The 27,154-nt window shown below is 33.2% G+C and overlaps 1 protein-coding gene across 1 annotated transcript; it reads left to right on the top strand.

Moving 5' to 3' along the window:
* Positions 1-796: 796 nt before the first annotated feature.
* LOC129949495 (xanthine dehydrogenase) lies at positions 797-26,660 on the top strand. Its single transcript, XM_056060993.1, has 6 exons — positions 797-1,015; positions 14,081-16,681; positions 22,998-23,266; positions 23,353-24,226; positions 26,324-26,491; positions 26,552-26,660. Exons 1-6 carry the CDS (start codon positions 938-940, stop codon positions 26,597-26,599), a joined length of 4,038 nt encoding a protein of 1,345 aa, XP_055916968.1. The 5' UTR covers positions 797-937; the 3' UTR covers positions 26,600-26,660.
* Positions 26,661-27,154: the final 494 nt, after the last annotated feature.

The following is a 27,154-nucleotide window of genomic DNA, read 5'->3' as shown; positions in this document are numbered from 1 at the left end:
TACATTTGTGCGATTTACCTTCTGGCTGTAGGTGGTTTTACAGTAGGTAATAAAAGTATTTATCTCTATTTTTTGGTTTATCTTTTCAAAAAGTGCATGTCCGTCTTCATCCACTTATTAACTTTGTATGATTTTTTTTACAAACAAAATGAGAGCCTTAGAAGAGTACATAATAAGAGGAGATACAGATTTACACATTGGTTTTAAAGTTTTAAATATTTAAATGAATTATAAAAGAAGAATTTTTAAAAGCATTAAAGGCTGAAAGTAGAATTTCTATAATTTACAGAAGTATCCGCGGTATGATGGGCATATCTGAAATTTCACATTTCAAGACTATAAAGAAAGAATATTTTGTATGGAAATAAAATAACGAAATACATGTGAAACGTCACGGTCATAGTTGTATCAATAATCATTTTAAAAGCCTTTCTGAGTTTTGTTCAAATTACTTGAGTTGGTGATGTGAACACATACCGAGTAATAAAAGTTTGGATAACATTCTGAAAGAAAAAAATGTTCGATTTTAAATAATCTAGGTTTTTTAATCTTTGTTTAACTATCTTTTGACTTGACACGTTTTTAAAAATTAAGTAGAAAATATACGTGTTTATTATTTTTGGAATGGTAACATGAAATTCGATGAACCACCCGGTGTCCATTGAAAATGATAACATACTACAAACACTTATGCAATGCACTTGCACATATTTTGCTCATAATAACAAGTGGACCGATCTTATCATTCTAGCTACGGCTTCTCTTTCCTAACTTTAATTAGAAATCATCATTTCAAATTCACTTTTAGTTGAATTCAACACGTCGGTCGCGTCGAAAGTGTATAGCGTGTCGTCGGTCACGCGTATTAAATTATCTGTTTTGAACGGATTGCGCTAGAGAACTATATAGAAAAACATTATTTTGAAAATATTTCATCATGGCAAATGAGAGTTCTACAAGTATAAACGATTTAAAAAATAAAAATGTTCTGGTATTTTATGTGAATGGCAAAAAGGTAATTTTTTGGAACAAACAAACATCTTACGTGCATAGGAGCTGTAATATTTGTTAAGATTATAATTTATTTATATTTTTATTATTTTGATATTATTTTTTTTGAGACGTTCTGCGTCAGATGTTGCTTATCGGTCCCGTTAACATCGCATCGGAATTACAACTTTAATTCAAGTTATCTGTTTATTGACTGTGAAAAATGCGTTCGTTTGAAGATAGATTTTGTTCCTAAATGAAATTGTTTTTTAGAAGGAAGACTGATATTTTGTAATGCTATGGCAGATAATAATAATAGATGGTTAGTGCGTAAGACTGTCATGCCAGAGTTTTTGGGTTCAAAACCTGGCTATACCAGCTCAAGTTTTTCCACGGGCACTGCCTCTTGCGAGGAATTGACAAATCCTCTAAGAGTAATTCTTGTCATAAAAAGCACTTCCTCAAATAAGCCATTCGGATTTGGCTTAAAACTGTAGGAGAGTTAAGAGTAGTAAGTCACTAGGCTCAAGTTCTCAACGGACTGTTGCGCCACCTTATTTATCTACCAATAAAAGATAATCCTGAAAGAATTTTGAAATAATTTAAAATCCACGATTGACCTCGTAAAACAATAAAACTCTTGATTGTATCAGATTATTCAATATTTCTTTTATGGTTGTAACTTGAAGACTTATTGAAGACATTTTGTCCGGAAACTATTGCATGTTGAATCTTATCATAATAAATGCCTTAAAATTTAGGAATAAGTATTTACTAAAAACCCATTCTCAATGTCAAGTGAATAAAACCAAACAATTTTAAATGACTATTTTATTATTAAACAACATTTTTAAACTATTAATTAGCTATTAAATTATAATTGCATAAAAACATTTGTTCTACATACATATATGTTTATATTAAATTTTGCATCAAAATTTTAGTTATAATTTTTGTTTATTTTTTTACTTGCGACATATAGGAACTACAGTGGTGGTTAAATAATTAGCACACATTATTGTTAATTTTGATCTTTTATCAAATTCAAGTGAAAGGAGCATTTAAGGTTTATACAGTACATACAGTTTTTATTGCTTACATTAAATTTCATATACTTCTTAATGCATTAGGAACCATACGTTTCTTAGTTTTAATTATTTCTGTAAGATATACAGATAAGAACCACAGTTAGGAAACTTTTGTCATTATAGCTTGGACATTTAGTTAGCACATGTGTTATAAAATTGAATTTACCTTTTGATTTCTTCATTTTACTTAAATATTTAGTTGGAAAACCCTTGCTGTCAATCATGGCTTGACATCTTCTTTTCAGACTTTCCACCAATTTTCTGCACCGTGCTATTGGTGTTGAATACCAAGCATTTTTAATATTTTTTCCAGAATTCCTGAACATTATTGGGATTTTCACCTTCCAATTGGCGTTCAATGTCATTCCACAGATTCTCAATCGCTTTGAGATCGGGAGACTGAGCCGGCCACTTCAAAACACTAACACAATTATCCTCTAAACATGATTTTACTAACCGAGAAGTATGCTTCGGATCATTATCGTGCATAAAACGCTAGGTCAAAGGCAAATTGTCATCAGCTTTGGGAATCATATGATCTGTCAATATGTTTTTATAAATATTTTGATCCATTGTTGAGCTTATTTTGACAATCGGGCCAACGCCGCGCCAATAGAAAGCTACCCACACCATAACATTTAATCTTCGGTGTTTTATTGTTTTGAAGGTGTACTTTGGGTTGTATTGTTGGTTTGGTGGACGCGAAATATATTTTTTTCCATCTGATCCGAATCTGCAGAACTTTGATTCATCTCTCACGTTTTTCCAAAAATTAAGAGGCTTTCTTAGGTGTTCCTTAGTAAAATGAATTCTGCACTTTATATTTTTTTGAGACGAATGATTTTTTTTGTGATATGCAGCCCCTTAATTGAATTTCATACAACCGCCGCCTGATTGTCCGAGAAGACACAGAAATACCGTTATGTAACTGAACATTTTATTCGGTTTGAAGTTTTGAATGGGTCTGCGGTCGAAGCTCGTTGTATTAAATAATCTTTTCTTAAACGTTTTGTGAAGTTCCAACTGTCTGAAGGTGGTGAATTGCCTTGTAAACAAACTTTCTTGAACAATTTAATAGCTCCGAAATTTCCGGAACCGTCTTTTCTTGAGCTTTCATCAATGCAATGTGGTCCTTTTCCCATATGTATCAAATTTTTTTTACAGACATTTTTTTTTAATTCACGCATAAATAATAAATCACTTAATTTTCAAACAAATTATTAAATTTACTTACAAATTTTAACGTTTAAAATGAAATAATAAAACCAAGCCAATTGATTAGATCAGTATCAGTATAAAATTTATCAAATAAACAATTTAAACCAAATTATACTAGTACAATAACTATATGTAAGTTGATGTTTACGTTAAAATAGAGATGCAAGAAGGAATAGCGGTACTTTTCATGTTGGTTGTCATCTCTCATAATCAACCAAACGGTGTTACCAGGAGTTGGTAAAATCGTTCTTAATTAGTTCGCCACAACTGTACATGTGTATATTAAATCTTGCATCAAAATTTTAGTTATAATTTTTTTAATTTTTACATGCGACATATAGAAGCTATGTATATGTGTATGGCAAGTTTTGCACTCGTAACTCTAACTCGAGATTTAAATCAAACATGATATTACGATGGTATAGAAGTCGAAAAAAGTGGGTCCCAAGATTTCGTCCGGTCTGTCCTGTCTGTCTGTCCACGCGCCTACCGCCTAAACCATTTGATCGATTGAGTTCAAACTTGGAATTTAAGGTTTTGAGCAGATTCGCGTAAGGCTTTTTTTAATGGGTCCGATTTGTCAAATTAAAAATGTTGACATTTTTCGACTTTTAATAAGGTCCCTAGAGCCCAAATGATCCATAAACGCTAAAGACTTGAATTAAATTAAATATAATATACTCGTATTTTATCGTGATACTAAACAAGTATATTTTTGGGTAAAAAAAAATCCATCTACGGTTTTTTTTATAAATCAAAAAAACAGAAAAAAAAATTCTCACCTTGAAAATTTTACGAAAACAAAATGGTTATAATTCCAAACCAATTTTGTGCAACGAAAAATAACGTTTTTTACGTCTCGTAAAATTAAAATTAAAGTAAATTAAAATCACGTATACCTAAACTATTTTATTTGACACCTGTTTTGAAAAAAATGCATTATTTATTGATATCTTTTTTTAGTATTAATTTAATGCAAAATAAGTTTTCGTTTTTGAGGAAATATGTGTAAGTTTGTTGCCATCTTATTCACAAACTTAGCCACCATAATAACTACTTTTGCCAGATCTCTTCTACCGTCTCGACACTTTGCTAAAACACTACATATTTACATCTAGTATTAAGGATCTTACTTTTCAATATTATTATTTTATTATTTTATACTAATTTGCAATCGTATGAAAATTGTTCAATAAGTAGTATCAAAGATTTCATAGCCGACACAATTGTTGATTTAGGAATGTTTATTAATATTATTCTTGTTTTTATGTTTTTGTTAATGTTTTTATTTGTTAATTTAATTATAAATAGTTCTTCACTGCATCAACTTGTGTCTTTATCAAATTGTTGGAATCATTTTTATTTCATCATCGAAGTTTCAAGCCAAACAGTTGAAACTTACAATCAAATTATTGGAATCATTCTTATTCATTATCGAAGTTTCAAGCCAAACAGTTGAAACTTACATATGTACAGAAAATTAGGCTTAATTTATAAATCCAATATTAGAAACAACACTAAGTTAAGAAAGGATTAAAAAAATCAATAATTCAAAAAAGAAGTTAGAAAAGATAAAATTACTTCATAACTCTTTGGTTTCGAAATGGCCTCAAAAACCCATTATTGTCCTCGGTGGTGAAGATTGTGGACACCCACTTTATATATACAAACGCACGTATTCAAATACAATGTTGTTTCAAAATTTCAAAGCAAAAAAATTTATTTTGAAAAAATTAACGGTTAGAAACAAACGAATGTTTACATTTTTATATTCTCATAGATAGAAAATAATTATTATAACAATTTAGTTAATTTAAATGTGATTACACTCAACTACTTAAAAATGATTATCAATACATACATATATTAATATTGAGTAATAATAATTATAGTTATGATATCAATGAACTACTTACAATAATTATGTGTGCTTATGGTATAAACTAAAAGTTGATCAACATTTTATTACAAAAATTTAAAGTTCTGATTTTAAATTTGTTTTTCGAAATTCTTATCTATAAATAATACCCACATATTTTTTTATTAATTCCTCCGTAGAATTTTTAATATATTTTTTGATTGTTTAATATTATGGTCTTCACAGAAAACAGTATCAATCAAATAACATAACAAAAAAGAGGCTGGGATGCGACCCACACTGATAATTTGTCTTGTTTAAAAGATTGTAGGTTTTTATGTTGTTGGGTTCAAAAAGTTGTCAGTTGAATTACTCTTAAAAATTTTGAAATTACCAACAGTATTTTTCATATAAAGAAATAGATTAGTTTGAGAATATAGTTTTATAAAATAGATTTTTAGTTGAAAACAAATTTTTACCAATTTTAGTAGCATTTCTTAAATATTTGCATATTGGCTGAATGAAATTAATTTGAGAGATATCAAGAACCGACTGTTGGATTTTTATAAAAAAAACTACTGAATATTGAAAACAATATTTTCTGTTCAACAAAATAGGTGTGAAGACAATATTTTGAATTTTTAAAAAGTTATTTGAGTCGAAAATAAATCTTCGCCAAGTTTTAGAATTGATTTTTTGTTAGGTTTTTATTTTTTGTATAAAAAACTGCCAATTTGATTTTTCTAAAAATTTTACTAATTTTGACAACAATATTCCTTAAAATTTAAGGCCAATTTTTCAAAGTTTAGAAAAGATTTTTGAGTCGAAAATCCATTTTAAACTATTTGTATCAATTTTTTTGTTAAGGTTTTTATGTTTTGTAAAAAAAAACTGAAATCAATTTTTAACCAACTTTTATTAATTTTTTTGTTTAGGTTTTTATTTTTTGTAAAAAACTGTTAATTCGATTTTTCTCAAAATTTGACCAGATGTTCAAACGTTATTTTTTGTTGCACAAAATTGTTTTGGAGATCAAATCATTTTGTATTCGTAAAATTTTCGAGGTGACAAAATTTTTGTGTCAGTTTTTTTGATAAAAACAAAACCGTTAATTGGATAATTGCTAAGGGAAAAAAAACACCCACGCAATTTTCTTGAGAGCCCTTTCCAATATTTCTGCCTTATTATCTGTATAACAAAATAGATTTGAAGTTGATATCTCTTCTGGTTCTTGAGCTATGGACGACGAAAAAAACGTCGCGAACGTACGGACGTACGGTCGTACGGTTGTACGGTCTTACGGACATACGGACGTACGGACATACGGACTAAAACTCATTTATTTCGACCTTAAAACGTCTAGAAATGTAAAAATTTTCAATTTGACAAATCAGACCCATAACAATAAATTCCTATGGGAAGTTAACAAGAGGCTGGGATGCGACCAACACTGATCTGATAACATCCCATTGGTAGTAGCTAAGAATTTTGAAATGGTATTTTTTGTAATATTATTGTTCGTTATATTATTTAGAGATATTATTGAATGGATAGAAGATAGATGATATGCAATCTAATAATTAAATTTCTGCTGTTTTATGTAAAGATGTATTTCGAGGAGTATAATTAATATATTTGTTTAGGAAACAATTGCCTCTAAATATTAAAAAATATTAGCAACAATATTTCTGTGGCAAAAAAAAAAATTGGAAATCGGTATATTCTTTTGTTTTCAAGATACTTAACAATATAATTTTTAGTACTTTTTAATATTTGTTTTGTTTCAGGTTTTTGTTTTATTCCCAATTGGTTATGGGTTAAAAAAATAAAAATAAGATTTTTTATTATAAAATACAGAGAGTTTGAATTCAATTATTTTGTTGGTATCAAGATGCTTGAGTCTAAAGTCATTGTTTCACAGTTGTTGATTTTTTACAGGTTTTTGTTTTTTGTAAAAAAAATTGGACAGGTTCAGACAACATAAGGGACTTCATTTGCAGTCAACTTCATTCTTTGAACGTACATTTTGACGAAGGCAACTAGTTTGTTTTTTAAGTGTCATAGATTTTAAATTCAAAACTTTACTTCACACACCTCTACTTCAAGTTCATAGTACAAAAACCACCAAAATCATTATCGCCTACAGAACACTCCTCAGGCAAGCTACAAGTCCATCACGATTTGTATTTTGTATTGTAAAGAAATATTACTTATTTTTTTCCAAATTTACAAGGAAGCTTTTTACAGAAAGCATTAAATGAAGGTGACAAGACAAAAAATAAATCATAGAGTGATAAAGTTAAAAGTTCAGCTTTCGGTTGAATGAAAAAAACATGATCAATTGTCATTTTAACATGAGTTGACTTGACTTGATAGTTAGTGAGATTTTTCTTGGCTAACTTTTCAGTCAACTTTCCAATAAAGTTGCCTTAATTGGAAGACAATTTTTTGACAGCTGGCCAATCAGATGCTAGAAACTTGCCTTACTTCATATATAATTTTGAAGTAAACACATTAATTTTTATTTGAGATATTTTCAACCAAACCTTAGTAGTACAGGTTTATCCATTTGCGGTTTCATTTGTATTATAAAGTTTGAACGTTAAAGTTATTTGTCTTTATACAGGGTGTCCCATAAGTCCAAACTATATATAATGAATGGTCAAGTCATGAACTACCAGAACTTGGTAACTTGTCTCCACATATTCTCCAAGTCGTATTTTTCGATAGCAGCAAAAGAAGTTGGTTACCATTTTTTTTTACACTTCAGAATTTCAGAAAGTAGTTAGCTTATAGCAAGCTTCAAACTACGATCAGAGGCTCATAATAAGTGCATGTGTTAGTTGTTAGTAAGATAATAATACAATTAAAGCCTAACACGCGCACAAACTATACAAGCATTATAATAATAAAATGCTCATTCGACTTAAAGCTTCATTCTTCCCATAGTTAGGTGATGATTTCCGCCTCGGTAATTCAAATGTAAATAAGATAGCAAATAAGGTGCATCAATTTCACCGTTAATGAGTTGATGAAGAAATATTAAATCATTATTAACACGCCTTTGATGAAGAGATTGCAATTGAAGAAGCTGAAAAAAGGGCCGAGATGGCTTCCCTGGGGAACACCAGATTGAGCAACAAAAGGTTCTGAAAGATAAATTCTAAATTTTATCTCATAGGATCATATGACTATAACGCTGCAAATTGAGGTTGACAGTCGTTAAATCTTTTTTGAAAATGTAAAGTCCAATCCAAACAGTGACTTTTTGTGGATGTAATGGCCTCTCTTAAATTACTTGAGAAATCTAAGAACCAAAACTACTAAAATTTTGTTTATTAACATACCCACAAAGTAAGAAATGTGCTTCATCGCTGAAGAAAACGTTGATCGACAAACCGCCATTCATCAACTGTTATTTAAACAACCATTCGATGTATCCACGAAGTTGTGAATAGTCAGCTGGCTTAAGTTGTAGTGTGAGCTAGACTTTATATGCATGTAGGTGTAGAGCCAAATAAAAAATACGACATAATTTGCAGTAAGACAGTCCTAATTCCTGAGAACGACGAGAAATCGTAACATTCGGGTCTTTGACAGATGTCGAATTCCTACCCTATACTTTTGAAACCGCAAAGAAGATAACCCGTTATTTCTGGAAGGTTTTTATTTTTATAAAAAAGTTGCCAAATGGATTTTACTAAATTCATTACATAATATTGGTAACAACATCCTGTATAAATTAAGTTTATGAAGGCAGACAAATTATTTATTCCTGAAAATCAATTTTTACCAATGTTTATTAGTCAGTTTTTTTTTATCTGTTAATTCGAATTTTCTAAAAATTTTACCAGATGTTTAAAACGTTATTTTTCGTGGAATAAAATTATTTTGAAATTATTGTAAATTCTTGTTTAAGGAATATTTAAGATATAAATTTTTTCAGTTTTGATTTATAAAAAAAATTTGAGGTCGACCGAGATTTTCACCTTTTTTAAATGTCTTTACTAAAAAAACACCCTCCCATTTTTTTTCCTTTCTGCATCTCTCTGCTTTATTAACTTTATAACAACATTTATTTGAAGACGATATCTCCTCTGGTTCTTGAGATATGGACGACGAAAAAAGCTTCCCGATCCTACGTACACACGCACACACAAACATCTCTCTAAAAATCTTTGATTTAGATTCTATTGATCTTGAAACGTGGAGAAAAATCTAAATTTTCAATTTGACAAAATTTCCTTGAAAATAATGTAATTTTATTGGCAAGTTGACCGGAAAGTTATCAAAGAAAAATCTCCCTAACTATCAAATCAATTCCACTTGTGTCAAAATATAACGGCTAATCATAATTGTTCATTCAACTGAAAGCTGAGCTTTATTACTCTGTGATTACGAGTAATTCTTTTTCTTATGGAACATAAATTAGTATTTTTTCTTTAAAAAAACAAAATACAAGTCGAGATGGACTTGTAGCTTGCCTGAGGAGTGTTTTAAAGACAATAACGATTTTAGTAGTATTTGCAGTTTTTGACCACTTAAAAAACTAGTTGCCTTAATCAGTCGCTTGAGTTGTCTGAACTGTCAAATAAGGTACCGCCTTAGAACGTGAAGTAAATTTCACTTTACTTAGTTACTATTCGAATTATAAATTCAGATAAGTTATTGAAGAGTGTACACTAATATTAAACTTAAAAAAGGCTGGGATGTGATCCAAAGTGATAACTTTTATCCATACAAAAAAAACTTAACAAAATATTCATAACAATAGTTTGAGTGAGATAAATAATTTGAAGTCAATATATTTTCCTTTATATTTTGTCTTGCCCTCATTGACCACTAAATCCATCTTTTTCGCTTCCGTAGCAATGCTCAAAACCGCTCCACTGACATCATGGTTTGATCTTTCAATTATGTCAATATCATCGGCGTATCCGAGTTGTTGGATGGACCCTTTAAAGATTGTGCGTCTAGTGTTAACGGTTGAGTTTTGCACAATTCTTTCCAGAACGATATAGAAGAAGTCGCATGACAGTGCATCGCCTTGTCTTAAACCTTTTTTGACATCAAATGCATTGGTGAGATTTTTTCCGACCCTGATAGAGCAGCCTTCATTCTCCATCGTCATTCTGCACAAACGGATAAGTTTGACAGGGATGCCAAAACTAGACATTGCTCTGTTGACCTCTTGCCTATAGATGCTGTCATACGCGGCTTTATAATCGATAAAGAGATGGTGGGTATCGATTTGAAGTTCTTGGTCTGAAGCCACACTGATAAGGACCAATCAGGTTGTTGACGAATGGCTTACAGACGTTCACATAATACGGCAGAGAGGATCTTATAAGCAATGTTAAGGAGACTGATGCCTCTGTAGTTGGCGCAGTTTAGAGGGTCTCCTTTCTTATGTATCGGGCACACTATGCTGAGATTCCACTCATCGGGCATGCTTTATTCCGACCAAATTTTGCAGATGAGTTGGTGCATGCTCCCTACCAAGTCATCGCCTGCTGCTTTGAATTGTTCGGCGGTGATGCCGTCAGCTCCAGCAGCTTGTTTGACTTAAGTTTAGATATAGCTATCTTCACTTCGTCAAGGTCGGGTAGGCAGAATTGTTGATCTGCGTCGCCGAGGTTGAGTGGTTCTATCTCCCTTACAGCGGAATTCGGTTCGTCATCGCCGTTATATAATTTGGAGAAGTGATCTTTCCATATTCTCAGCATCGACTGTGGTTCTACTACGATGTTCCCTTGATCGTCTTTACATGCTTCGGTTCGTGGCTGGTACCCTTGGGAGGTTTTTTTTACCTTTTGGTAAAATTTACGACATCCCTCTTTCTCCTCGATCTCGCGCTTCTCATGCTCTCTTTTTTTTCGTCTAAGAAGCCGGTGTTCCTCTCTCCTCTTCTGCTCGTAGAGCTCGCTAGCAGCTCTCGTCCTTTTGTGCAGCGCCGTTTTGTATGCCTCTTGTTTCGCTGCGTGAGCTTGCCGGCATTCGTCGTCAAACCAGGGGTTTCACTGTGGTGGCCGTGTGAAACCTAGCACTTCAGAGGCGGCATCTCTGATGGCTTTCAATGCTTAATGCAGGAAGCATAGGACTCCTTAGGAGGTTATTAGAGACTCGATCGGAAAAGGACATGGCAGTCTCTTGCGATTGTAGCCGTCTAACGTCGAATCTTCTCACAGTACTTCCTTGTTTTGGCTTGGATCGGGATATCCGTAGCCGTACCTTGGCTACAACGAGGTAGTGGTCCGAGTCAATGTTGGCCTCTCGGTATGTTCGGATATCCTGGATACTGGAGAAGTGTCGTGCGTCGATCGCAATGTGGTTAATCTGGTTGACGGTTGATTGATCAGGAGATTTCCATGTCCCCTTGTGGATATTAAGATGCGTGAACTGCGTACTAGCTACCAGAACGTCTCGCCCGCAGCGAAATCGACCAGCCTGAATCCGTTGTCGGAGGCGGTGTCGTGCAGGCTGTATCTCCCGATTGTGCCACCAAAGATGTCTTCTCTTCCTAGCTTGGCTTTAGAATCTCCTAAGATAATTTTAATGTCATAGCCAGAGCACTGCTCATAGATCTTGTCCAAGAGCTCGAAGAATATGTCTTTGGTGTCTTCATCTTTCTCCTCTGTTGGGGAATGCGCGCATATTAGGCTTATGTTGGCGAATTCAGCCTTGATGAGGATTGTCGTGATGCGATCGCTCACACTGTTGAAACTCAAGACTTTTTTCCTGAGTCTAGTTCCAACAACAAATCCAAGCCCAAGTACAGATCCGAAGTTCGTTGTCCTTTTACGTTTTGCTTGAGTTGTCAACAATAAATCCATCCGTATCCGTGGCTTGTCGGTGCTTCGCAACTAAGGTATTGGAGATAAAAAAAATGTATTTGAAGTCGATATCCCCATTGGTTCGTGAGATATGGGCGACGAAAAATGCTGCCCCCACTTACGGACGTACGAACGTACGTGAACGGACGCACGAATTTTATCTTTGATACTCCAGGATACATTTTTAAAAAATTGAAATAAAAAGCACAATTTGTACTTTTTGTATTTTCTATTTTTATTTTAAATTTCTGAGCTTTAGATCCCTTACCTCTGGTAGGGGAACATCATTTGCTATATTGAGAAATGAGAAATGCTGGGATTCAACTGAATACTTAATACTGAGTTTACTCTCGTCGTTATAATTTTATATTTGATTCAAAAATATTGGATCGTTGGCGATTTTTGTTTACATTAGTTTTATGGCATTCTTGATGATGAGTAAATTTTATAGTGATATAAGAAGTTAGATCATTGGCGACCTTTGTTTATATCATTTTATGGAGATACTCTGTTGAAAATTTATTATACTCAAGCAGATATGCTTGGTAGACTTTTTTATTATTTGTGTTGGGATGTAATTCTATAACCCAAGCACGCACAGACATCTCCCTTAAAATCTTTTATTTATTAGAACCTTCAAACGTCAATGAATGTCAAAATCTTCAATTCGACAAAACAAACCGTGTTGGATAGGGTATCTTGGATAGGTGGATTTTTAGATATCTTGTTGAACGAGTTGGATAGCTGTATTGAGATAGCTGTCAAAAAATAAAAACAACTTTCAGCTGTTCACAAAAAGAAGAGAAACATTTAAGTTTCGAAGTCAAAATGGTTGTAAGATAAAATATTTAATGGATAATTCAACTGATTCGTCTTAAGATGATGAATTGATAGGTGCGTAACAATTAAATAATTAAGAGATAACCTTAATTCGTAATCTATCTTAAATTTCCTTTTAGCTGAATTTGAATGCTATACGATTAATAATTTACTTGCGAGATCTCCGGTCTTAAACGATTTACGTTTAACAGAAACTTATCCTAACAGAAACGAGGACTATTATGAAGTGACAATACCATGGAACTTGGAGAAAAAACTGTTATTTTTTTTTTGGATCTTGAGTAAGCAAGAAAGTTTCTTATCAGCTGGAGACAGGTTTAATTTAGCTAAGAGCTCGGAGAGTATATTAAATTACATTTAAGTTAAATGTTTGAAAAATGCGTAAAAGTTACCGTCTAAGATTCGGAGGCAAATTGTTTCTTCATCGTCCATTATGTACAGAACATCCTCAAATACAACTTAAACTGACATTTTGTATTTTTTACAATTTTCGAATTTCTTGAAATTTAACCATGTGTTGAATCAGCTGTTCTGTCAGATAGCTATGTATATATCCCAGAATGCTTGGATACCTTTGGATTCCTTTTTTGACATCTCAGCTGTTTTTTACACGCAAAACACTAACAAAAAGGTATCCGGATACCCTATCTGTCTGAGATTGAACGCAGCCTATGGGAATTAAATAAGGAAGGTTAAATTTTCTTTTGTAAATGTACATATCTTCGAAAAAGCCAACGATTTAATATTTGATATCTATTATTATTGTAGTACCCGTGGCATAGTGCGTTGGACTGTCAAGTCAGAGGTTCTTGGGTTCGATCCCTGCCTTGCCACCTAAAGTTTTATTCACAAGGAATGGACAAATTTTCCAAGAGAAATTCTTGTCATGAAAAGTGCTTTCTCAACAGTTTTAAGCCGTTCGGATTTGGCTTAAAACTGTAGGTCCCCTCTATTCCTGACAACAGTACTAGCACACAGGAGTTGAGAGTTGTAAGTCACTAGGCCCTAGTTCCCAACGGACTGTTGCGCCACCCAATTCATTTATTTATATCTATTATTATCATTATTATAATTTTATTAAAAGCATAATAAAATTGTACTTACAATAATTTAATAAAGCGTTAGCTACCAGGGCTTATCGCTATATATTTGATATCTAAAAAATCGGAGTTTCATGAAACGGTTTTGGTTAAAAACAAACGTTCTATTTTTAGTTACTTACCTAATTTCAATCATTTTCTTCGTTTTTACAGGTTATCGATTCCAACCCTGACCCGGAGTGTACTTTGCTGAGCTATTTAAGAGAAAAACTTCATTTGTGCGGAACGAAACTAGGATGTGGCGAAGGGGGTTGTGGTGCCTGTACTGTAATGATATCGAAAATTGATCGAAACACAAAAACTATCAAACATATTGCTGCTAATGCATGTCTTACACCTGTGTGTTCAATGCATGGTCAATCGGTAACAACTGTTGAAGGAATCGGAAGTACTCGGACTCGTCTTCATCCAGTTCAGGAACGTATTGCCAAATCTCATGGATCACAATGTGGATTTTGTACGCCAGGAATTGTGATGTCTATGTACGCTCTGCTAAGAAACTCATCCCAACCAAACATGCATGATTTAGAAGTTGCATTTCAAGGAAACTTATGCCGTTGTACTGGTTACAGGCCCATCCTTGAAGGATACAAAACTTTCACTAATGAATTCGCATGTGGTATGGGTGAAAAGTGCTGTAAGCTTAATGGAAAAACGGCTGGTAAGATCACCGATGACAAAATTGAAGAAGGCCTTATTAATAAATCCGAATTCGAACCTTATGATCCAAGCCAGGAGCCAATTTTTCCACCTGAACTTCAATTGACTGATAAATATGATAAAGAAAGTATATACTTCAAAAGTGATCGTGTGGAATGGTATCGACCAACTTCTCTTAAAAGCTTAATTCTAATCAAGGAAAAACATCCTGAGGCAAAAGTCGTGGTTGGAAATACAGAGGTGGGAATTGAAATTAAAATAAAAAAACTGTTATATCCCGTTATTATCAATCCATTGGAAGTTCCTGAAATGGTGAAAATAGAAAAAACCTCAACTGGCATTTATTTTGGAGCCGCTGTTAGTATCGCGGATATTGAAGATACCCTTAAAAAGGAGATTGCATCTAAACCAGAAACAGAAACAAGGTTTTATAAATGTGCTCTAGATATATTTCACTATTTCGCGGGAAAGCAAATTCGAAATGTGGCATCTTTAGGAGGCAATATAATGACTTCTAGTCCGATTTCTGATATGAATCCTGTATTGGCGGCTGGTGAGGCAGAACTAACCGTTTGCAGTTTAAAAGAAGGCATTTTCAACACCAAACAAATTAGCATGGGCCATGGATTTTTTACAGGATATCGAAAGAATAAGATTGAACCAAATGAAATCTTGCTTGGAATTCACTTTCCAAAATCTAATGAGAACCAATTTATTAAATCCTTCAAACAGGCAAGGAGAAGAGAAGACGATATAGCTATAGTCAATGCAACCATTAACGTTAGTTTTAAGCCAAAAAGTAATGTTATTGAAAAAATTAATTTTGCATTTGGTGGCATGGCCCCAACAACTGTCCTTGCTCCAAAAACTTCAGAAGCTATTAAAGGTCAAAAGTGGGATCAATCAATAATAGATTCAGTTGTACGATCACTGTGTAATGAGTTACCTTTGTCAGCTGATGCCCCTGGCGGTATGATCGCTTACAGACGATCGTTAGTCATTAGTCTTTTCTTCAAGGCCTTTTTATGTATAAGTAACGAACTTGTAAGAAATAACATTATTAAGGACTTCATTGAAATTGAAGAAAAGAGTGGATCAGATACATTTAAGACACTCCCATTGAAAAGTACTCAACTCTTCGAAAAAGTTTCGTCTAATCAGCCTGAAACTGATCCCATAGGTCGCCCGAAAGTGCATGCAGCTGGTTTGAAACAAGCTACGGGAGAAGCAGTCTATTGTGATGATATTCCACGTATGGATAACGAACTTTATTTAGCGTTAGTCCTGAGTACAAGGGCTCATGCGGAAATAATAAGCATAGATGCCTCAAGTGCCTTAAACTTAGAAGGCGTTCATGCCTTTTACAGCAGTAAGGATCTTACCGAGGATGAAAATTCCGTGGGAGCAGTTTTTCATGACGAGGAAGTATTCGCATCAAAAGCAACTTGCCAAGGCCTTATCCTTGGCGCTATAGTAGCAGATAATCAAACTTTAGCTCAAAGAGCAGCAACGTTAGTTAAAATTGAATATCGAGACATTTCGCCAGTAGTAATTACTATTGAAGATGCCATTGCCCATAAATCGTACTTCCCCAATTATCCAAAAATAATAACCCATGGAAATGTAGAAGAGGCATTTAAAAAATCAGACTACATCATCGAGGGTACCTGTCGGATGGGTGGTCAAGAACATTTTTATTTAGAAACTAATGCTGCTTTGGCTGTTCCGCGTGATAGTGATGAAATCGAACTTTTTAGTTCAACTCAGCATCCATCGGAAGTTCAAAAATTAGTAGCCCATGCACTTTCATTGCCAGCTTCGCGCGTTGTTTGTAGAGCAAAACGACTTGGTGGAGGTTTTGGAGGCAAGGAATCTCGAGCATTTACAATAGCAATACCTGTTGCATTAGCAGCATATAAGCTACGACGACCTGTAAGGATTATGTTGAACAGAGACGAAGATATGATGATAACTGGAACAAGACATCCGTTTTTGTTCAAGTACAAGGTATCTTGTTCTAAAGATGGCAAAATAACAGGTTGTGATATAGAATGCTACGCAAATGCAGGGCACTCCATGGACTTATCATTTTCGGTGAGTAAATTCCCTAATTTATTAGAAAATAATAAATAAAATAAAATATTTATGTAAATTTTTTACATTGTAAAATTTACAGTTATTGTTGTTTGGATTTTCCTTTCCCATTTAGAACCAAATGAACTCATCCTCATTCAGAGTGTTCTTTATTAATTATAATAATTATTATTTCTTAAATCCCAAAGCGTTGCGGTAGTAATTCTTCTAAATAAAAAATAGTTTTCAACATTAACGAAATTTCTGTCACGTTACACTTAACTTTTAATTCTTCCTAAGGTACTATCATTTCAGCTCCCTGCTTTTTCGGCTCACTGCTTGATTATAATTCTTAACTACAATTTCAAAAGAAGAAATTGTATCTGAAATAGTATTTATTCTTTTACGCTTAACCCCCTCCGACCACTCGTCTTAGTTAATATATAAGATGAAAACTTTCTCAATTCGATGAGTTGTAAGAACTACATACCTTCAAAACAAAAAAAACTGCAATTTATCTTATCATCCTGATGAAAATTACACTAGTGCCTCTTGTGCAAACTATTCTTAAGAACATTCTGCTTCTTTCAAACAATATCTACCTCCCAATTGAAACTTCCACCCAAATGTTAACCGAGACTTCTAATAACACCGATTGAAAAGGTTTTGTTTTTTGCCAGCTAATTGCACATATTCAATATAATGTGATAGCTTTGATTCAAGCTCGATTTTCAAATTACTCTATAACGTAAGATTTTTGAGATATTACTTTTAAAAATAAAAAAAAAACAGACAGTTGCTTAACCCTTTACTGCATGATTTTTTTTCTTCATGAAAAAATATATGTGATAGTTAATTATAATTTAAAAAAAAACACGTGTTTCAGGAATTTAGATTTGTTTGAAAAAAAACTGCAAAACTTTGCGATTTTCGGTTTGGATCATATATGGCAAATTGAGCAGAAAAGTAACAAAAAATTTTCAATAAATGAAATCACTATTTATTCAAAAAAAAATATGTAGTATTGAATATTGTTGGTTTAGATGAGATCCATCCTGTTTTCATTAAAGCTATTCTCCCTATTATATTGAAATATATAACACATTTGTTCAACACAATCTTTATGACTGGTATCTTCCCCATTGTCTGGAAACGAGCAAAAATTATACCTATTTTAAAAAGCAATAAGGAATATAGACCTATCGCCATTCTGCCGCATCTATCAAAAGTCCTTGAAAGAATAATGAGCAATCAGATTCAAAGATTTTTAAAAATGAATTGCTTACTTTGCCCTAATCGGTCAGGTTTTCAGTAGTAAGCAGCTGTACTACTGCATTAATAAACGTCGTTGAAGAAATAAGACAGTCGGTTGATAACAATGAATTACATTATTATAGACTTTTCAAAGGTTTTCGACACAGTGAATCTATATATTAATGACCTTCATCAATGCTCAATAAGCTGTGCGATCGATATGTATGTATGCTTATGATGTTCAGCTTCAAAAAAATTGTTTTTTAGGATCAGTAGAAAATGGGGCATGTGAAGTGAACGAGGATCTCGAAAGAATTGCTTACTGGTCTCGATCGAATGGTCAAGAAAGTCGGTAGATACTAACGTTATGCCATTATGCCATTGACTACTATACATCTAACAATAATTGTAAACCATTGGAACTTACACTAACTAAAAAGATTCTATCTTACTGTGCAAAGTTAGTATACATGAATAAAATAAATGAAAATGAAATATTGTGAAACAGTTTCTTTCCTTATTCAACCAAAGATTTACTTTGCACTGTCTTGTTGTCAAAACAAGAAGGTGATCTAATCGAACGTCCTGCGATGGCATTATGGCAACAGGTCCTTTCAATTTCTTCAATTGTAGATTATTCTCCATGACATAAGAGCGTCGTCCACGTTTGTTACCGCGCACTTGAAATCTGTTATTGGCAGGCACGCCTCGGAACCATTAAGCGTTCGTCTGTACAATAGATACGGAATCATGGCTGTCATGTCGATCATGTGGAAGAATATTCTGTGGTAATTTTGTTTGATCTAATTTGTATTCTATAGTATCCAACAAGAGCAAAAGATAAACTCCACCCATATGCCGATTATATGTCATGACTGCCTTTGGACATGATACAGTTTGGTAGCCCTTTTCCTTTTTTGTTGAAGCATTGGACTTCAGAAGACGGTTTGCTTCCGACAAATGTCGAAACAAGGTTCACAATTCTGTTGTCAAACCATGTTACCACAGAAATATCCAGGTTATCAATTGTCGCCAGTTTTTCCACAGTTGCACCTTTTCCTTTTATTTTCAATTCCTTTTCGGTAGGAACTTTATAACCCGGAATCCGATTGGCTTTTATGGTTCCTAGCGGTAAAAATGCTTTAATTGCCAGATAATTCAACAGCGGTAAAGACGTGTACCAGTTGTCAAAGAATAATTTGTAGTTGAATCCGTCGGAAAAAGTTATCGACAGTCGAACAACAACGTCACTGATTGAACTAATTTTTTGCAAATCCTTGTACAACTGTGCATGTCCTTGGGTTCAAGTATAAAGTTCAAAGTCTTTGCTGAACCCAGAGCTACCACTGCGAACAAAATTTGGATACCCCCATCTGTGTGTTTTTTTTTTTTGGTTGTATTGCCGCATAGATGATCTGCTTTTGGTTGATATAATTTGCTCATCTACTGCCATATATTCTTCTCTAGGAACAGTAAGGAGTCTCTGCCTTGTTTGATCCAAGAATGGTATTATTTTATGAAGGGATCATGTCCCTGTTGTCCTTTGGGTATTTGCATCGAGTTGGTGTTGAAATGTGTGAACCTTTTCATTTCTTCGAACCGGTTACATGCCATTACAGAGTTGATTTTCGGGTAACCTAGGCTTTCATTCCAATAAAGCCCAGTTGATGGTAACTGTACGATGGGCATGTAAAGGCATATTCCAACAAACTGTTCAAGTTCCATTGCTATTATATGGGCAATTTTTTCGGGACGTTTCTCACAGGAGTATCTGATTGTTTCTTGTTCTTTATATTTGAACATTTCAACACAAACCCATCACACCTCTGGGTTTTTTTCAGCTCTTGCACTGAATGTTATCTTCTAATTCGCAATCGAATACATCAGACAGTGGAATATTTAGAGGCGGAAGATCGTGCTGATCATCTGAAGAATTTCGACACTGATGTTGAGACAATTTTGTATAGAAGTATGAATACCTCCGTAAAACCCATGTGGGCCCATATCTCCATTCTGTTATCTCTGTATAAAATGAACGTATATTTCTGCATGTTGTTACATATTTGATTCAAACCGTTTTCTTAACTTATAAGTACTTGTTACTTCATTTGCTTTACTGGTAGTTTTTTTTTTTCAAGCACTACATTTTATTTTTATATTTTGTATACAATTTTGAATTTCTCAAACACTCGTTTCTCGTACTGCACCCTTTGTGACGAGTTTGACGGACAAATTTGTTGGCGAAACTCGTTCATAGATGGCTTTTATCAATAAAATTTGGAGCTTTTATGTTACTAATGTCACACTGTATGCACAAAACAACAGAATTTGTTGAAAACTAGAAAATATCGACATAAATACGGTTTGGCTCATATATGAGCCACAACACAGGTGAAAGTCTTACAAAAGTCTGAAAAAAAACATACAAATATATTTGCTAAAACGGTTTTCAACAGAAAAAGGCAAATCGGTTTGAAAGTAAGTTTTGTTCTTGTCACGAATCCGTGGTCTAAACAATTGCATCACATCAAGTTTTTGAAATACAATAAAAAAATATAAAAATACTGTTGAAAACGAGTAGTTTTAAAGCTTGAATAAATAGCTTGAAGTTCAAATTTGAATACAGCATACAAAATTAATGGCAAAAGGTATTCTTGAAAACTATGAATATATTAAATTTAAGCTTTGCTCAAAACATCATATAGAGTTAATTAACTCTTAACTATTTCCAGAATTTCCAGAAGTTAAGTTAGATAACACAATTATTGTACTTTATACTTTGTAAAATCATCATACAATTAGATAGGCTGAGTTTTAACTTAAACCCTTAAAAACTCCGAGTTTGGTTGGCTTTAACATTTTTAAATGAACTTATTTTAAAAACTTGATGTGATAGAAAAAAAGATTTGATTTTTGGAAATCTTAATCCATTTTCTTGCCACGAGGACAACACCACTGCTAAGTAAGCTTTGGTTGGTTTCGTTGGGTGTTTTTTAAACGTGTAGTTTTCAAGAAGAAATAATTTGATATTATGCCCAAGAATGTAGCTTTATTATAAAGATAAGAGTATTCCATTAATGGTTTAAATATGATTTCGGGCATGTAGCTGCCACGACTGGAGCGAATACATTTCTGCCGAGAGGCCCGGTTTGTAACCACTTTTTGCGGCAATTGGCGCCGTTAATCATCGAAGCGACTTCAAATAATCCCACAACAATTAGTCCAGCGGTGTTTAATCTCACGGTCTAGGAGGCCACGTCACATGCACACGTTGCGAGATAATATGATCACGAAGTTTCCTTCAACGAATTGATTGTTTCGTCTTGTTTCATTCACATTAGCATCCTCCAATTCAGACTGTCGAAAAGGTATTGACAAATTGAAAACCAAACCTCTAAAAAAAACACCCATTAGTTTTTGATTACAATTTAAGATCAACATCAAATATTTAAGTATATGTATGTATATACAGTGGCCGACAAAAATCTGGGTACGACCACTTTTTTGCCATTTTATAGATATAAAAATAATGATACAGTTTGTTTTTAAATCTATTTTTATTATTCCTACACGAAAAAAAACAAAGTTGGATTTTTTACTTCAAAATATTTTAACTAAAAACAATTAAAAACACTGACAAAAATGTACATACGGCCAACAGCACTGTTTTTGTTTTTGACTACTAAATGAGAAGTACCGTTATTTATTTATTTTTTTGCGTTTTTATTGTACAAAAGCATTGTACAAAGTAGTATACAGTCAAAGTTTAAACAATTTCAACAAATTTTTAATTTCAATAATGGCTTCTCGCAAAGAAATTTCAATTAATGTCCGAAATTTGATCATAAAACATAGAAACGAGGTGATTAGGCAAAGCTATTAAATTTAAGTAAGTTCAAACCATGTTTAGTAACTTTAATAATGCTGGTACAGTTGAAAACAAGCCGCGTAGTGGACGTCCGAAAAAGCTTAATCGAAGAGAAATAAGCTTCATCTTAAAAGAAGTTAAGGCAAATTAAAAAGTTAATGCCACAACATTGGCCCTAAACCTCGCAACAAGTTCGGAAACTATTGTGCATCCACGCACTATTCAAATAACCTTGAGTAAAAACGGTTACTACAGCAGAACTCCTAGAAAAATATAAACCAGCATAAAAGTGTTCATATAATATGCGTTTCGCTCCGATGTAATGGTTGGGCTCATCTAGAAAAAAAACCGAAAACTTTGTTTGGAATTCACCCGAGTTTTGATCACTGATGAAGTGTAGCGCAACCAAAACAAAACAGCCATTTATCCGAAGAACTTAGTCTCTACAGTTAAGCATGGTGGAGGCAACGTCATGGTTTAGGGTGCTGTCGCTGCGTCTGGAGTAGGAAAATTAGTGTTTATTGAAGGTAAAACGAATCGCTTTCAGTACAAATCCATTTTAGAACAAAATTTGAAACCATCAGTTGATGCTTTAAGTCTTGGGCAGACTTGGATCTTTCAGAAAGATAACGATCTTAAGCACACGGCTCAGATTGTAAAATTTTGGCCGCCTCAAAACACGGACTTGAATGTTATTGAGCACGCGTGGACGATTCTACAGCGAAAAATCCGAAAACATTATATTGTGCTCCAATGCTTAAGGAGAAGTTCTAGGAAGAATGTTAAATATTACATCCACTGAACTCGAAAATTTAGTTTCTTCGATGCCCAGACTACTACTGGCAGTTATAGATGCTTGTGGTGGCCCAACAAAATATTGATTTTTTTTTATTTAAGACTTGAAGACCATTTTTATGTTAGTTTACATTTTGTACGTATACTTTTGTTAATCATTTTTTTGTACTTTTTGTAAACAACATTTTAATTTTATAATGAATTCCCTTGTTTTTTTGTGTGATGTTATTAAAAAACATTTTAAACAAAACTGTATCATTACATTTGCTTACATTGCTTTCCAACTCCTTTTGATGAGGAAATAGTGGTCGTACGTAGACTTTTGTCAGCCACTGTAGGTAATGTAATATTTTTCACATTATGAACTTATTATGCAAAGTATCGTGTTTCAATACTTATACATACATTCTTCTACTTTAGGTTTTAGACCGAGCTATGTTCCACTTTGAAAACTGCTACAACATTCCCAACGTTAAAGTTTCTGGCTGGGTTTGTAGAACAAATTTGCCATCGAACACAGCGTTTAGAGGGTTTGGAGGACCACAGGGTATGTTTGCTGGGGAGCATATTGTTAGAGATATAGCTAGAGTCACCGGGAAGGATTATACTGAAATAATGAAAATGAACTTCTACCAAAATGGCGACAGTACGTTTTATAAGCAAAAGTTGGAAAACTGTCCAATTGAAAGGTACGTAATATCTTATAAAGAGTTCAATCTATTTCTCGATCTATTTCTTTGTATTTAATTTATACTTAAATTCCTGTTTATTAAAGGTGTTTTAAGGAATGTCTTGAGCAATCGAATTTCTACAAACAGAGAGAAGAAATCAGAATATTCAATAAAGCGCATCGTTGGCGTAAACGAGGCATTGCAATAGTGCCCACAAAATATGGTATTGCTTTCGGTGTACCACATTTGAATCAGGCTGGAGCTCTGATACATATTTATTTAGATGGGTCTGTTCTCCTTTCCCATGGTGGAATCGAAATTGGACAAGGTTTACATACCAAAATGATACAAGTAGCTTCGAGAGCATTAGGAATCCCATCGGAACTTATACACATCTCAGAATCATCTACAGATAAGGTTCCAAATACATCACCAACGGCAGCTAGTTGTGGATCAGATTTAAACGGAATGGCTGTCTTAGAAGCTTGTGAAAAATTGAATGCTAGACTCAAGTACTACAAAGAAGAATTTCCCGATTTGACCTGGAAGGAATGGATAAATAAAGCATATTTTGATCGTGTTGGACTTTCGGCTACAGGATTTTACAAAACTCCCGGACTTGGAGTTGATCCAGTGACGGGGGAAACCAAAATATTCAATTACTACACTAATGGGGTAGGTGTATCTGTTGTGGAAATAGACTGCTTGACTGGAGATCATTTGGTTATTAAAACTGATATTGTAATGGATATCGGCTCAAGTATAAATCCAGCAATTGATATTGGACAAATTGAAGGAGCATTTATGCAAGGCTATGGACTTTTTACGATGGAAGAATTGATGTATTCTTCAAATGGGATGTTGTACTCAAGAGGACCTGGAATGTATAAACTACCTGGATTTGGAGATATTCCTGGAGAAATGAATGTCAGTTTATTAACAGGTGCTCCAAATCCAAGAGCTGTTTATTCTTCAAAGGTATGTATAAAACCTAACTTGTTTCTTTAAAATTGTTAGAGGTGAAAATTTTTCTAGGGTTAGCCAAGGTTTTCTAGAAGATACCTTGAATTATTAGAAATTTAGTTTCAAAAGACAGTCAAAATTTATCAGTTGTGATGTTGCAACTACTGTTATTCAAAAAATGCTCTGGGTGATTCCGGGCGGATATTAAAGTTTAACAAACAAAAATGACGGTGCTTTATAAAGACGGGAAGAAGGGCTAGTTTTTAGCAAAACCTTCAAAGGTTCTGGTTGAATAATGCTAATTAATTGAAATCATTATAATTACCGTCTCAAACTATGGATACTTTTTAACAAGTTGTAATTTGAAAGTAATTTTAAGAATATGATAATATATTACCCCTATTACAATTGGCGGGTCGATTGAATAAACGTGAGTGTGGGAAATTTGTATTACCGTTGGCGAATTGAGAACCGTTGATTCGACTTGAATGTCATACATTTTTCGAATATAAATACTACCAAGGAACATTGAACGTACTTCTTTGGTACCACGTTTCAAGAACTGACTTAAGATTACTTAAAGAGTCAACATAACGAATACACATTTTATGGCCACACGCCTTAAAAACTTGCACTAAAAACCAAAAGATGCTTTCGGGGAAAAAACTTACTATCATTGCGTTTAAACTTTTCTGCTTAGATACTGAAGACGCAATTCAATCGGTGCAACGATTCCGTCAACACATCCTATTGACCTGGCCGTTAACCCTGCAATCGTCGCGCGGATTACTATTGTCATCCACTCATATAAAATGGAGCATTCCCAGGAAACTAGTGGTGGTTATTTTTCGTCCCTTTTAGGACTTACAGTTTAATAGTTAGAACAGTTAGTTTACTTAACTTAATATTACATGTAATTACATTTTAAAGCCAAAATAAATTTGAAAAAATTAAAGCATTTTGGTTTTATTCTGGTGTTACATTTTGGTGCGCGACGACTGCAGAGTTAAAAAAAGAAGTACCTTTTGTTTCTCAACGGATGACATGTGCCGGTTGCTCATAATTTGTCTTCAATTGCACACACAACTTCTTTTAATACTAAGAAAACCGAGGATTGTGACAGGCCTAAGTCAAAATCTTTTCCTACGATGCTCTGATAACTCCCACTAGCAACAAATCTAAGGGCAGAAGCTAATTTTAGTATGCATTTTTAAATTGGAATTCCAACTTGTTTAATACAAACACAAATGCTTCCTTATTCATTCGAAAATATGATCTGAAACTTGAAGAATTAATTAGAATTTAAAGAACTTCCAGTAGGTACAAAATATTTGTTCTACTTAGAGATGATTAGGCAGTTCCAAGAAATAAGAGTTGTCTCGAATATTCTAGAGCAGTCGAAGCATTCTTACTTTTTCTCTGTAATTTTCGTTTTCTCAAAAAAAAAAAAAAAATTATGTTGTTTATCATTTTGATTTATTTTGCATTTTTATTTAATATGAAAATTATCAATTATTAAACACAACAATTTTTTCGAAAGAACATGAGTTGAAGTTTTTTTTTTTGTATGGTAGCACTGAATTTCGAACTCGAATTGTAAAGTTCGCCAACCTTGGTATGTCGAATATGTTAGTTTGCTAATGAAAATATCTCACTTCGAACGTTCGATTCGCTAACCATAACAGGGGTATATAACTGCCCTTTATATAAAGGCTCATTTTCAAATCATCATTATTCCAAATTGTGTTTAAATTACAATTTAAGAATTTAAATGCGGATTAAATAGACTTTGAACAAAAAGTGCCATTGAAATATCACTTTCTATTTTTATTATTACTCTTTTTTACTATACTCTTGATATTATTGAGGTAAAAAATCTCTCACTGGAAGACTCACCAGTCACCAACCAATTTACAAAATACTCAAATAATAATTTTAAATAATTTTATTTATTTGCTTGTAGCTTAATTAAGAAAATTTATTACGTTTTTTATTCCTTAATCAAAAGTATTATATTTTTACAATTTAAGAATAAATTTTTGAGTAAAATAACTTTAAGATAATATTTTGAATGCAGGGGTTTAATCTGTCTTAATATTTTATATTTGTTAGGCTGTTGGGGAACCACCGCTTTTCATAGGAAGCAGCGTATTTTTTGCAATCAAAGATGCAATCTCAGCTGCCCGAAAACAAAATGGAGTTGATAGTAATTTCCGTTTAGATGCACCAGCAACTTCCGCTCGTATAAGAATGGCTTGCAAGGACAAATTTACGAAACTAGTAAGTTAAACTTAATGATTTTTGTTCCATTTAAAAGATTTTGTTATTTTATATTTTAAGGTTGAGTTGGAATCTGAAACGGCAAAACCCTGGAACGTTATTCCATAAGTTGAAATTTAAATTTATGAAAATTGAACTTATAACAATATAAAATGTACATATAATCAAATTGTGTTTAAAAAATGTATTTAAGAGATGTGAAGTGAATTTTTAAAGGGGTATACATGCATAGATATTTACAAAGCATTTTTCACAAATAAATTAAACCTAAGGCTTACTACTTTTTCAGCTGTCGTTTTCGAAACTTTAATTTTACTTGATCTTCAGAAAATACCAAAACATAATTATCTATATAAAAAACACTTCTCACAATCCAAAAATAGAAGTTCAATAAGATTTGTATTTTGCAGGGCGGTGAGCTAAGGAATGCAATATTGCCAATTTTTAGCAGTAGGTCTTATTACACTTAAATAACGTGAAAGCAGAGTAGAGTTTGCATAAAATGCATGCACTCATTAGCATCATACCTCACTATTTATATAATCGTCGTAAAAACAAGGTTTCCGTGAAATAAGGCCAAATAGTATTAGATCAGCTATACTCAACCTGCGGGCCGCTTGCAGCCCTAGAGCTTATAAAAGTTGGCCCGCAGCGTGGTTTAAT

Source organism: Eupeodes corollae, chromosome 3, assembly GCF_945859685.1.
Source record: "Eupeodes corollae chromosome 3, idEupCoro1.1, whole genome shotgun sequence".
NCBI lineage: Eukaryota > Metazoa > Arthropoda > Insecta > Diptera > Syrphidae > Eupeodes > Eupeodes corollae.
This window is presented reverse-complemented; position numbering and strand designations above follow the sequence as displayed.